The sequence below is a fragment of the Ambystoma mexicanum genome, chromosome 3q (assembly GCF_040938575.1).
Source record: "Ambystoma mexicanum isolate Mex_15411 chromosome 3q, UKY_AmexF1_1, whole genome shotgun sequence".
Lineage (NCBI taxonomy): Eukaryota > Metazoa > Chordata > Amphibia > Caudata > Ambystomatidae > Ambystoma > Ambystoma mexicanum.
In genome coordinates, this window is record NC_090926.1 from 212,938,447 (window position 1) to 212,952,842 (window position 14,396).

Sequence of the window (14,396 nt, forward strand, 5' to 3'; positions counted from 1 at the left end):
TGTGTCGAAAGCAGAGGAAAGTTCCAGGATGCTGAGGACAGAAGGAATCCTGGAATCAAGGTTAGAGATCAGATCTTTACAGGTGTTCAGGAGAGCAGTTTCCGTGCCTCTGGCAGCTCTTAAGCCAGACTGATGGTCATGGAGACAACCAACAGATTCAGTGTGTAGAGTAAGCTGGCAGTTGGGCAGCTTTTCCAAGAATTTGGGAGAGGGGAAAGTTACACTTGCAAAAGAATGATTACAGAAATCGGCCAAGGCTGGATCGTGTCAATGTGGTCCTTGATGGTTCTGGAGGAGCAGGCGAGCACCTGTTTTGCATAATGGTAAAACAACATACAGTGAGTAACATAAAGAAATTTACAATACCACAAACATTTAGTAAATACATACAAAATGAACAAAAAATGCTTACATACCCAAAATAAAGGAAGAATTCAGATCGAGTTGGAGTATGAAAAGTAGAAAGAGAAAGAAATAATGAGTAAAGTAGTGTTGTACCACGTATTGTATTAACTGCCCGTGCTAGCGTAGATTAAGGACTACCTCGCGTGCAGAGTGTAGCCGAGCGGGGTAAAGGATTCAGAATCCGTGTCAGATGAGTAGTCTTGCCTGGCTTGCGATCGAGTGCTGGACAAAATCCAGATACCGATCTGTGAAAGTGAGGCCAGTTTTTAGTGAAAGACGTATGGACCAGAAACAAAGTGAGTCAAAGGCAGGGTGCTAGAATACCTGAAATTAAGACACAGAGGCAGCGGCAGTAGTCAGGTATTCTAGCACCCTGCCTTTGACTCACTTTGTTTCTGGTCCATACGTCTTTCACTTGGGTATGTGATCATTTTTTGTTCATTTTGTATGTATTTACTCAATGATTGTGGTATTGTACATTTTTTTATGTTACTCATTGTGTGTTGTCTTACCATTATGCAATTTTCTATGTTTTGTTGTTATTATTCTCCCATATTAGCACAGACTTGCCCTGATGAAGGAGTTTAATGCTCCGAAATGCATTGGCACCTTAAGTCTACTCGAATGACGAGATGTGTTAGCCGCGTCCTCACTAAGATAGTATTAGTGATCATTTTTTTGATATTCTTTGATAAAATATATATCACTCTAAGCAAGACTTTGGATTTATTATGAATTCACATATGAATGATAAAATTTGAGAAGCGAATTTGAACTATTTTGAACACCTTTATTTGAACCACATAACCCAGGTTGGGTCAAAACGGAGAGCGGCTGTGTGACTAGGCTTTCTATCTAGTCCACTGTTTCACTTTCTTCGAGTCAAGGTGTCTCCAGACTCATCACAGCCAGCTCCTGTGAGTTTTTACTGACTTTTGCAGATTTTTTGTTAAAACCTGAAGATTAACATAGATACAGGACTGCAATCGTATCTACCCAGTGGTGCCCACTTATTTCCTTTTAATTGAGTGCTTTCGGACCCTGCCATGTGTCAAATGTCTGGAATTCCAGTCTCCTACCACATTTAACAGCCATGGGAGATACTCTACTGTAACTGATATTCTCATCGCCGGACTCTAATGACAGAAGTCCTTGGCCAATTTTTTTTATTTTGAAATTCAATAGTGCTCCATGATTAAAAGATAAAAGGGCACAGTGAATCACAGAGAAAACATCAATAATGATAAAAATGAATAGCAATTTAACCTTAAATGTAAATAATAAATAACATATTGCCCTGAACAGTTGAACAGATAAAGTACAGAAGGGGAACAATTAGGCATAAACTAAAGAAAAAAGATGAGGCTTTAGAGTATTTACAAAACTCCAACAACGATGTGAGTAGACAAATGTAGATGGTTGAAAAATTGAAGCACAAGTGCAGCAACAGAGAAGGTTTAAGCAGAGGATTGGGGAAACGAGCAATGGTTAATTTTTAGGACGTCAGCACTTCTAATGTTGAGGCCCAACAGGGCCTTAAAATGTCTCAGGTTGCTTGTGTTTCCGTGCATAGTGAATGAAACCTAGCAATTTGAGCTGGACTGCTTCCATTGGTGGTAATATCAAGACTGATTTGCAATGTGTGTACACTTTCTGCAAAGGCACAGAGCAATGACAGTGGTTCAGATTAATGCACAGCCTACTACCCATCACATTTTTGAATTATAGCAATTGTGACATGTCTGGGACAGCTGAATAATTGTGGATTTTCAGCACATTATGTAGATTAACAAAATACAAAGGTCTTGTAGGTGATGGAGCAGATCTTGAAAAAGGTGTATGCGTTAATTGGGAAAAGCATAAAGACTGAGAGTGAGAGTGGTCTCTTCCAATTTCTGCATGTGTGAAATCACAAGAGCTGCAAAATGAGGCATGTTTATTTTAGTGGAGCAAAAGGAGAAGGGATGCATGTAAGGAATTTGACCATCCGCACAGTTAGTGTGTGCTCACCTAGGCTTTTTGGAAATTTTAAATGAAATTGAAGGATGACAGATCAACCTCTGGAAAATGTGTGGGGCTCATCTGCACACATTTTCCTATGCTCACCGCACAACATGCACATAAACTTGTGTACTTTGGGTGGACATAGCCTACCGGTGCTGTCCCCCGTGTCATATTTAGTTGGAATGTGACGGCCAAGAGTACATCAAGGTATCTATGAAGGGGGAGGGCAAAACCTTCACCCTCTCATGGCCAGCCTAATTAAATATCAAAGACTCCATGGATCCGTCCTGTCCTTTTGTGTAAGCACTGCAGATGGTGGCAGCAATGAACACAATTAACATACTAATAGAGTATACTCAAACAGGCTCACATGGTGCCTAGCTGCAGAGTTTAACAAAAGAGACAGGAAACCCCAACAACCTTTGATATGCACTGTGTCAACCTGAAGCCACTTCCCACCTCTCAGTATCAAGGGCAGTGGCCTGTCATGCCTATGACTATGTGTTTACAGTAGGCAACCCACGCAGGGGGACCCCATTCAGAAGGTATGAGTATGTGTATTGATGGAGCCAGAACATCTGTTCTCGCCGCAACTTCAAGGGCGACCTGCCACTTTAATAAGGAACCACACAGAGCTCCACGAACTAGAGAGACCTTTTGATCCACAACAGATAGGAAAAAGGGTGGGACTTAGTATTACATGTTTTCATCCCTTCACCTTTTCTGTTGCAAAGCACTCTGGTCATGACCTCATGCATACAGGAGATTGTTGGTAGGAACCCAGGATTGGTTCATTATGGTAGGCTCAGCTACACCAATCACTGTGGCCCATTTGGCTTTTAAAGAGGGCTGGGACTCTCTTGTGGGCAGATCATCTGAAGACTTCCAAGGAGTAACAAGAAGAACACATTTGGAGCCCTTGCTGAAGGTACAGTCTGCCTTACAGCTTCCACCATTGAAGGAAGGCCAGGATTTCAAAAGAGCGAAGCAATATCCCTCCACTAAACATCTCCCAGGGAACAGAGGGAGATACGGAATCCAGAGGACCCACAAGCAGCTCCAGAACCGGTACCCAGCCAGCACACAGTGTGCCTGGCTAGGCTCTGCAAGCAAGCTTCCTAGGTGGGAAGTTCCAGAGAGTCTCTGAACCAAACCAAGGAGAAGGCGGTGGCCTGCAACACTCTCCTCAGCTTTGGCCGTCTGCCTTAAAGGACGACACACGCCCAGTGAAGAAGGTAGGAGGAGTGCATCGACAATTATCAACCAGCATCCTCCTTAAAGGATCTTTTCGAGCCATTCGAGCCATTCAAGCCCCTCGAGCTGCACCCAACTGCACCACTGACTGTTGTCATGATGCAGTCGCTAACGTCATCCGAGACCCTAGATTCAGACCCGCCAACCAGCACTGAGACGACGATTCCTGACCCAGAGCTGCCATGTAGGCCAGCCTGCAGACGTCCGTCCAGCCTTGCTCGCTGAACTGCCTGCCGCCTGATACCCGCAGCTGTCTCGCATCTTGAACTCTGTCGCAGAAGCTGCAACATGCCCTGAAACTGACTCGAACGTGTCGAGCACCAAGAACCTCTACAAGCACAAGATACATTGTGGTTCTGTTCCCCTGGTCCTTTCCCGAAGGCCCCTAGTGGCATTTTATGACCCATTGCTCCCTATCCTTGAACTATTGTGATTAATTACTTTACCGACTACCCTCCTGTCAGTATCCAGAGTGCATCGCTTTTCCTTCTTGAAACTGTCTGCCTTCTGCATTTGTTTACAAGGTGGGTTGTATTTTGTACTGTGCTAGACCTGTCTGTTAAAGTAGATATTTGTATACAACCTTTACTGAACAGTGCCTTTTATCACTGGGTAATAATTGTATTTTTACTGTATTGCAACTAACCAACGATCCACGACCTTGGAGAGATAAACCTCGCGTTGCGTCCACGTTTATCAAGATTAGACAGGGAGGTTTATAATTAGTTGTATTTCCAATCTGTTCGGATCCCTTCTGGTGTACTAGAGGTGTGGGGCTGATGGATGGAACAGAAACCGATATTCATCCCTGGACCACTGGTGTCCTGGAAGTTGATTCGTCACAGCCCTATACTTCTATGCAGTCCACCCTAAAACCTTGGGATACTTGCATTGTAAAATAAACTAGGTTGAAACTAGGGGTGTTGCTAGGTCTGGAAAAGATCCGGGGCTACACTAATTTTGGGACTGTCGGGACTGGGGGCTAGATAGCCTTTTTGGTTGTAACCCCTGAGCTTCTATCCGGGGCTTCAACCAAAAGACCCGGGGCTATACCCCCCTCAAGCACCCCTAGCAACGCCTCTGGTTGAAACCTATTTCTTGAGTCCCGAGTTATCAGTTAATCCGCCTGCAATGGCAGACATTAAAGAGACACTTAATGTGACATATAGGAGCAGTACGCAAAAGGGCAAAAAAATCTAAAGTGACTATTTGTGCCCATTTCTTGTGAGGATGTGGTATTAGGAATAGGTAAGGTCCCTGAATGCCCTGGGCCCTTCACCTGCTTCCGGGTGAAGCTAGCCACCCGGGGGTTTCCTGTTGTATAGTTAATGTTTCCTGATTTGAGATGAAACAGTCAATCAAGTCAGACTGAAATAGATTCCCTTTTCCAGTTGTCCCATCCCAATCTTTACTGATTCACCTTAGAGAAGTGAATTGGGTAAACAGGGGGCAGAGTGCACTGAAGCAAGACTGCCATCTTTTTGACACGGTTACGTCATATTGTGAGTTAGGAGTTAGGAAGACGCCGGGCGCGCAATGGTCTTGAAGAGAACAAGCTTCAGGCTCAGTGAGGAAAGCTGAGAAGACATTCCCTCGGAATCCACTCCCAACAGTGCCCAATATCCAGGTGATCCAGGCAACAACAGACTGCGTCCTCCAGCACGCAAGCGTTTACTCCCTTTCACTAGGATCACCTGCTGTATTTACGCCCTTCCACCTTTGCCTAGGGAATGAGCTCCTTGATATCTGAACAGTTATGTGCTCCTCCTAACCCATCCCCCTTAAAACCCCTCCCACCCAAATGTAGAACTATAAGGGAGCCAACTTAAGAGAAATGTTTTATCTTCCCATTTTAGATAAGTTAGAATCTAGAAGAAGAATAAAAAGGAGGGGGAAAAAGCTAGACATCTAAATAAAAGCCATGAATCAAAATAAGAGAACTGATGGGCAAACCCACAGGAAGTGGCTACAAACCTGGTCTTTCTTCAGGGTGATCTGCCCGATTTCCTTATTTCCAACAAAGGACCGTGTGACCTTGTACACTCTCTCACTAGCGCGCACTCGAATAATGAAGTTAGCCGGGAAGTAGCCCACTTTGTCTGCAATTTTGCCCTAGTAATGACAATTACAAACACAAGAAGATGAGAGAACAAGGCAGGTCAGTTCAACAAGAGAGAAATAGACAAAATACATCAACAGTCAAAAAAAGGCAGACGCACAACTTAACAAAGAGTAAAAACAGAGATACTTCATTAGGGATGAAAGAGACATGCAAAGTCTGACATGGAAGAAAGAAGGATGTGCGATTCACCTGGTCAGAGCAGCACATCAAAGGACAATAAGCCCCATACAGAGATTCTCTTTTCTGTAACCCTCAGTTACTGCTACCTCTCTCTTTAAACTGGGCTTCTAGAACAGTCCTGACAACATTTATTTATTTATTTGCATTTTGAAAGCGCTCACACAGCCCAGGGGCATTGAGGCGCTGTTACAGGTACAGGTCTTAGTTGCGTATTTATAACGCGCTTATTAACCTGAGGTTTTCTAAGCACGGACCCAGGGATCGAAGCTGTGTTGCTTTGTGCCGTCTTCCTTCCAAGGCGAGCACGTTGCGGCTGAGCCATCCTCCCGGGACTAATCTAGCCCTAAACTTTGGTTTGCCCGTCGCTTGGTGCTCAAAAACAAAATTGACTAGGAAATTACACTGTATGTAATGTATATATGACCCAAATGCAAATGTTGTTATCTGTAACTAAGCTACTCACAACTAACAGTGCCGCGATGCCCAAGGGCTGTATGTGCACTATACAAATGTAAAAATAAATAAATAAATAAAAGGGCTTATCAACCTGCATACCAGAAACTGTGTTGGTCAAGGAACCAGCGTGAGTCTTCTCCATGCCCTTATTTGCCTTGGGTTACATGATAATTCACAAAGCCTTTGGTGGCAAATGCTTCACAATCGGGCAGCGATATTGAGGATTTGGTTGGCAGGCTCAGCTGGCAGAACTCTTACACCGTTTTGTTTGTAATAAAAGGGCACCGTCTGAAGCCATGTTCTGCATGCAGGGACTAGACCCAGAGCCAAATAGCAATTTTAGATCAGGAAGAGAAATCTTACTTTCATTTGTTTGCACCAGTGTAAGATACAGGATGAGGAATATGAGAGACTGGTCCCACTGGAACACTCTGCCTTGTTTACAAGTCTGGCAGTATCTGTAAAATTGGTGGGATTTGCAAATACCGTCACTACCACCGCTCTGCCAGATAATGGGTATTATGAACCATCCATCAATAAAACGTCTAAAAACTCTGCTAATCCCGGCAAACTCTGCTAATCCCGGCAACATTCTGCTAATCCCGGGAAACGCTGATCATCCCAGCAAACTATGCTAATCCCAGAAAACTCTGATAATCCCAGCAAACTGCTAATCCCGGCAAATTCTGCTAATTCTGGCAAATTCTGCTAATATCAGGAAACGCTGATCATCCCAGCAAACTCTGCTAATCCCAGCAAACTGCTAATCCCGGCAAATTCTGCTAATCCCGGGAAACGCTGATCATCCCAGCAAACTATGCTAATCCCAGAAAACTCTGCTAATCCCAGCAAACTGCTAATGCCAGCAAACTCTGCTAATACCAACAAACTCTGCTAATCCCGACAAACTCTGCTAATCCCAGCAAACTCACAACAAGGCTGCTTGTCAGGCACTGAGCATCTTGTAAAATCTCCATGAATGCAGTGCATTTCAGATCCACACATCCATTTAAACTCTTGATAAAAGCTTTCGCCCTCGCCCTCTATGTACCCCGCCTTGTAAACTGTATCCTGCATTTTAAACGTTTGAGGATGCAGCAGCACCAAGCTCCCCAAGGCCACCCTGGGTGGCACATGCCCTCTGACAACAGCTATAATGGACATGCTGAATGGCACATCAATGCAGAGAAATGTCAGACCAGACCTTCCTCTGACTCCAGGCAGGAGGTCCCCAAAGTCGTAGGTCTCGTGACCCCTCCAGCCCCAATATACCAGGCCAAAACACTCCTGCAGAAGATCTTAATCCTATGCCAGGCTTGCGAAACACCAATCCTGAATTGCAGAGAGCGCCCCAATCCGAAGGGGGCAGTCATCCTGGCTAAAAACCCCTGTACCAAGTAATTCTCTGCAACAAACCTCCTTAGAAATGCAAATCACAATCCCACACCCTCGCACTCTTCACCTTCCAAAATCCAGCAGAAGCTTTGAGACTACCTCCACCCTCCAGTGAACAGTAAATCCCAGTGCCCAATTCCTTGGACCAATAAACCCAACTCCTTACCCGCCACCATTCTTCATTGGAGTCGTCAATCACCGCTATCCGGTCACCTGCTCTGGAAGACAAAATGGACAAGAGTTTGCTCAGCGTGGGCCAGTAGTGAAATGGACCTGGCCAGGTCTCTCGCTGAAATGACGACAGCCCGCCTCCAACACCCGCTCCAATTAAATCACCCAAATCCCTAGATAAACAATCTCTTGGCATTTTGGAAGATGAGGAAATGCTACTTAAGAAATTGAGAAAAGCGCTAGTATTTCAAGACCGAAATTGGTATTTCTGTTCCTCCTGGTGTTGCAAGGCCCAATATGCTCATGATTTGCCTCATAACTTGCAAGCCCAGGTAATGGAGGTATGGATGGTGTTGGTGAGTGGTATATAGAGCATGCGCTCCCCTTCGGACCACGTTTGCCCCAATTCCCGACCAATCACACACAGTATGTATGGAATGGCTCGCCCCCTGTTGGGGCCATCACTTGGAAACGCACCCCAATTATCACAAAACTTTGGGATGTATTTGCCTCCTCCTTTTTGCAAGATGATGGTCCACCTAACAGGACTGACACTAACATTTGCTATCACAAAACATTCTTCCACCCGCTGCATCCCTCCCTCGCTTTCCCATCCTTTGATCTTCCCCTGGCTCATTCATTTCTTCCAGCAACCTAGGTCCTGGATACCCCTGGCAGGGCCACAGTACGCCACTCCACTGACAAACCAAGGCGCTCTAATACTAGTACAGCAGTGAATTGGCACAGTATAAAACCATCTTAACATAACAAAACATAACATTTCTGTAGCTTTAGATCTAAGACATTCCCCTGAGAACAGGCAGGAAGATCACCAGTGGCAAGTGTCAGTAACACTTTAATGCTAAAGCAGATCAAGGCCAAAGCGAGGTGTGCAATCCACCCAGGTTCCCTCCCAGGGCATTGCACACTAGGAAATGCTCCTGTACCCTGCCACGTAGTTTCTAAATAGCAGTCAGCCGTGAAGTATGATATGATATGATAAGTCATTTATAACGCGCCTGTACACAAGTGTTTCTAGCTGCGACAAGACAAGGGGACGGGGGGACAGACAGAGGGAGGCCAAGACAAACTTTTTTACTAGGCCTTGTGTCATTCAGATCATGCAAGCGCAAACAACACAAGAGCCGGGGGGAGGGTGAAGTGCTCAGGGCAGCGTTGGTCTGAGGAGAGGCAGCCAGGGAAGCATAGTTCAGGGTAAGCGCAAGCCCTTGGCACATGTAGGTGCCAAAAAGTGCCAAAGAGACCATGATAACTGCGTGAATAATTCCTGCTTGGAACTCTACTGCTTCTATTTTCAGTGTGTTGGAAGGTATTAGAGGAAAGGCAGCAGTGACGGCTGAAACACTTGTGTACAAGCACAATATAAATAAAATATCACTTCATTTCATTTCCCATGGATTGAGAAAGCATTTCTGCTGGCCTGTCTGCGCCGACGGTGTTAAACTTGGGTCTAGCGAATGGTGTTTGGAAAAGGCGTGGAGCGGCCTGCGAGGACTGCTTGCATGATACATCTGGGTCACAGATCAAACATCCCCAAACTCCTTTTGCAGAGGTGCCCGAGGGGATGTGGAGCCCAAGGACCAATTAGGGCCCAGTTAGGTGAGTCACACTGCCGACCCCCTGAGGGAATACAGTGATGAATACGGTACACAGACACTGGGGTGAAGAAACGGTTTATTAAGTGTGCACGTGTTTCTGTTTAAACTGGACTTGCAAGCTTTCTCTCCATCCATGGACTGAACTACTCCATCAGGCTGCTCTGGGGGGCTCACAGAATGGTGAGCCAGAACAACAATTGGACAGGCCTCCCCCTGTGCAAGTAATGATCTGGGCAGGGGTGCAAGTCAATTGTTAGAAATATAAGGCCGGAGGGGGGAAAGAGAGAGAGAAAAGAGAGCAGGGGGCATTGGAGGAGATTGCAAGGACCTGGAGAGCAAGGCCGTCTGTGTCAGGATCACCCCGGTGTGTAGTGTGAGCCCTTGGCTGTATGCCCAGTGCAGTATGGTCCCCCACATGGCTTGAGAGCATGTCAGCCCGCCTGAGGGCCAGACTGGGTGGTCCTAGAAGATCATGGCCGGGCCATGTGAGCAGTGTGGCCCAACAACAGAACCGGTATGTGCAGGATAATGGCCTGCCTCGGGGCAAGACGTAGTGGGCAAAAGACAGCGAGCCCCAAACCGCAAAAGGATATCAGCTCAGATGAAATCAGGGCTGCCCAGACCGTGTGAGCAGGGCAGCCCTGCACCAGGCGTAATGGCCTTGGAGCTGACAACACCCCTTGGGGTAAGTCGGTGTGAGCCCAGAAGATCCACTATCCTGGACCATGTGAGCGGGGCAGCCCAGGAGCCAGAAGAGTGACACAGGTGAAGAAGAAAAACCAGGTTGCTTCCTCATGGTGGCCTGGGTGAGGAGTAGGGGTATAACAGTATACCGTTATAGATACAATGAACAGCTTAATTAAGCTATAATAACTGTCACATTGTTTATACTGGTATACTGTTATAGGGCCTGCAGCTATTAAGTGAGCTTTCCAATCTGATTCTCACATGTCAAGGGCCCTAATGCGCTCAGATCTGGGGAAAATGGTAATGACAGGGCTGTGGTGAGGGGGTGGTCTATGCCATATTTGTGCCGATATGTATTTTAACTTTGTCATCTTCAAACTGTTTTTGTGCCACTATCTTTAGGAAGGTAAATGAACATGTATTGAAAGAAATCAACAGTGCCCACTGAACGCTGTCCTGTTAGGATTACATGATCAGTGGTGACTCCAACATCCGACCTTAATAATACACCAGGCAGATGGTAAACAAGCTATAGTTATTTGATCACTATGCAACCTTTCAGTGAGTGTGTGCTGGCTATGACATTTTGACAAAAGAAATACTATGACATGGACTTTCAGACCTCAGATGAGTGACTTTTCTCCCTTTAATGGGATAAAGCGTTATCAAAACAAACTTTTATGACTGATCGCAGCAAGGTGTCATAAAGCCCATGCCATGTGGTTCCAAAATAATGCAAGTCGAGGCCGATTTTCAAAGCGATGACCTGTGACTGAGCAGCAAGTTAATTGCTCAAAATGTGCATTTTTTACACCTGCACTAGTCACTCTTTCATTCAAGGCGATGAACGAGTGAGCGCCATGAATGACTAAATCTGCAGCCGCCTTAGATTCCTGGAGGATCAGCTAAAAATGTGCAGAGACAAGTTTCAAAATGCTGACAATTTACGACTTTTAAGAAAATATTTGTTAAGATTAGTTAACTCCACCTGCTATACCGTGATAACCATGCTAAATTGTCATTTGGCAAGAAGGTTATCATACCGCCATAAAAACAATACCGTGACACCCCTAGTGAAGAGGCCGGTGCAGGCCCAAGATGCACCCCAACAGTGCACGCAGAGCAGTGAGGTGGACCTGCCCATCAGCGCCACACAAGTGCAGTGACAGAGCGGGCGGCCCTGCTCCCATGCATCCCGAAGGGAGCCAACCTCAGTGGATCGGCCAATGGCACTGAATGAGCACGGCATCCCACGAATGAACTGGGAACCCTAGAACAAAAGATACACAACCGAGTCGCAGGTGTGATTACCCAATGCCCCAAAACCATACATGGCGACACAGAAGTTAAGGACTACCAGGCCTGGGGCAGTGCTCACGGTACCCTTTATCGGCATGGGCCACCACGTTTAAAGATGAGGACGACTCCGGGCCCTACAGTGGTGTTAGTGGTGCACCACAAGGGCATGGTTGCCTTCCTTTCAGAGGACAGCACCTGGAGCGGGCCTGCCCCTCAGAGGCAACAGAAAGGAGCAGGCCCTGCTCGGAACACCAGCATTATCACCATCAAAGCTACTGAGCATGGGATGGGGCTGCCAGAACCCCAAGAAAGAAAAGAGTCAGGAGGGTAATTCTGAGGTGGCTAACTGCAGTCACTCCAATATATTATGCAATAATTACTTATATGTATATCTGTATAGTTGTAATGGATCTATGCCTTGCCCACATACTGAATACGCTGTTCACAATATTCTTTGTTTATCATACATGCCTAGTCAACCGAGCTTCTGTAAACACATTGCACCCAGCACTGCTGCAACTATGCTGACCCAACTGTGACCAATGTAAACTGCATTGTTTATAGGCTTCTGTGCTCACCCTGAACTTAGATCAGTTAGACACTCCTTAATCCCTGCCCTGTGCTCATGCCGACCTTAGCCTTATGACCCCTATGATTACGGCAACATTACTGCAACTAGGAACCTCCCCCTACTCTGACCCTAGACATTTACGCATAGATGCCACTACGACCACTGTTACCTGTGCATCTAGGGCTATTTCGAATCTAGGTAGTTATACATACCTGAACCTAGCTCCTGTGTTTATGCCTTTGCAACCACTGTAACTGCTCCGCACCTAGGCTTCGGCGCTCATTCTTAAATATCGATACCCATGCACCGGTGTCTGTTCTTATTTTAGATATTTATGTAACTGTGCTTATTTCAAATTTAGACATTTGTGTGTATTATGTATACAATTTATGTATTGGTGCCCATTCAAATCTTGATCACTGTGCATACTATCAATCTAGCCTTGATTTCATCTTTGATTTGAGCCTATATTGACCTATGCCTCTGTGACCACTGCATTAGTCTTGCATCCAAGTATCTATGCCCATCTTGAATCTTGACATCCATGCATCTGTGCCTACCCTGTTTTTGATATTTGTGCATACCTGATCCTAACACATTGCCACTCCGATGACCAGCTAGCCACGCTACACACTAATTATGTATCTGCCTCTGATCTACACGGTCCTATTGACGACTTTCCTATACCTATTAAGGATATTTGACTATACCATGCCTTCACCAACACATGCATACGCTACGCTCCACAACAAAACCTTTTGTCTAAATGGCCTAACTACAAGACCTTGCTGTGTCCTCCAGAGAAACCTTAAACTCTGAGCCAGACTTCCTAAAAATTATGAACCGCTAGCCAAAATCTCTTATACGTGCCCTAATAAAACTACTATAAACCTAAGAGGCCAGCAGCCTCATTCCAAAAACCATGTTCATAATGGTACCAACACACAGTACCCTCTCCAACTTAATAGTCAAATTTATCGATACCACAATACCAACCCTAGGCACTATCCCAACACCCAGGCACCACCCTTGGAGCCCACACAGAACAACATAAAAGGAGCTCTAATCAATGCCCGCTCTATGGTAGCTCACGCAACCGAAATAGCTGACCTTCTCCTTATGGGAAAAATGGATTTCCTTGCTTTAACTGAATCCTGGCTGCACTCAGCAGCCGGCCCAGCAATCATGCTAGCCATCCCCAAGGACTACACACTTCTAAGAATAGACCGCACCACCTCTCGAGGTGGAGGCCTTGCCTTAATTGCAAAAACAACCTAGCACTAAGACTTACACTCCCATTAAACTTAGACTCCTGTGAATCACTCGCCGCCAAGCTGACCATCTCTGATACCCAGACTCTATCAATTCACCTCTTGTATAGACCTCCAGGCCCACTAGGCTCCTTTGAAGAAGATCTTACCAATATCCTCTCTGAAAACCTTAAAAGCACCTCACGTTGCCTTCTCTTAGGAGACCTCAACCTTGGTTTCAAAGACCCATCTAATCATAACGCTATGCAGATTAATGATTCCCTTGAGGAATTAGGGTTTACCCAAAAGGTATTGGGCTCCACCCACACAAAAGGGAGAACTCTCGACTGGATAGCAGAGCATAACTGCCAGACTTCCATCACTTCCTCATTACCGCTGCCCTGGACTGACTCCCACCTGATCTCCTTTTCCCTAGAGGTGACAGCCCACTCACATATCAATAGCATAGCTCCTGCCATTCCCACTAGAAACGAAAAATATATTACTACCGACAAACGTATCCCCTTGATTATGCCCACTTTGAACTCTCTTCCCGCCCACACAGACCCATTCATCTTAGTAGAAGAGTACAACAAAGTAATGCTATCGGCCATAGACACTATAGCGCCATTGAAAGTCAGAAAGAGCAAACAGAAGAAACATGTGGAATACCTGGTTCTCTCCGCACTTAAAAGCCATCAGACTGGAGAAACGTAAATGCGAACAAATCTGGAGACTAGAACCTTCTGACACTAACAAAAACAACCTTAGTAAACTAGCCTTCCTCTATAAAAAAGAGATTATCCTTGCCAAACAAGAATCTTACAACCAGCGCATTGCCCAAGCCAATTCCAATACTAAGGAACTGTTCACTGTCCTCAAAGAGATAGAAATGCCTATCCAAGCCCCTGATACCTGCCTTGAAGAAAAAAGTTGGTGCATTAGTATTCAGAACGCCCTATCTAGCAAAATATTGACTCTCC

At 45.6% G+C, this 14,396-nt stretch overlaps 1 protein-coding gene across 3 annotated transcripts in view; it reads right to left on the reverse strand.

The window, feature by feature from the left end:
* Positions 1-14,396, reverse strand: part of STAC3 (SH3 and cysteine rich domain 3) — a 238,144-nt gene that overhangs the window by 22,840 nt on the left and 200,908 nt on the right. For all 3 annotated transcript variants that reach the window (XM_069653571.1, XM_069653573.1, XM_069653572.1), the window contains 2 exons: positions 7,983-8,034; positions 5,638-5,775 (listed from right to left, as the gene is read on the reverse strand). In XM_069653571.1, coding sequence (XP_069509672.1) covers positions 5,638-5,775; positions 7,983-8,034 — 190 coding nt within the window. The remainder of the gene's footprint in view (positions 1-5,637; positions 5,776-7,982; positions 8,035-14,396) is intronic.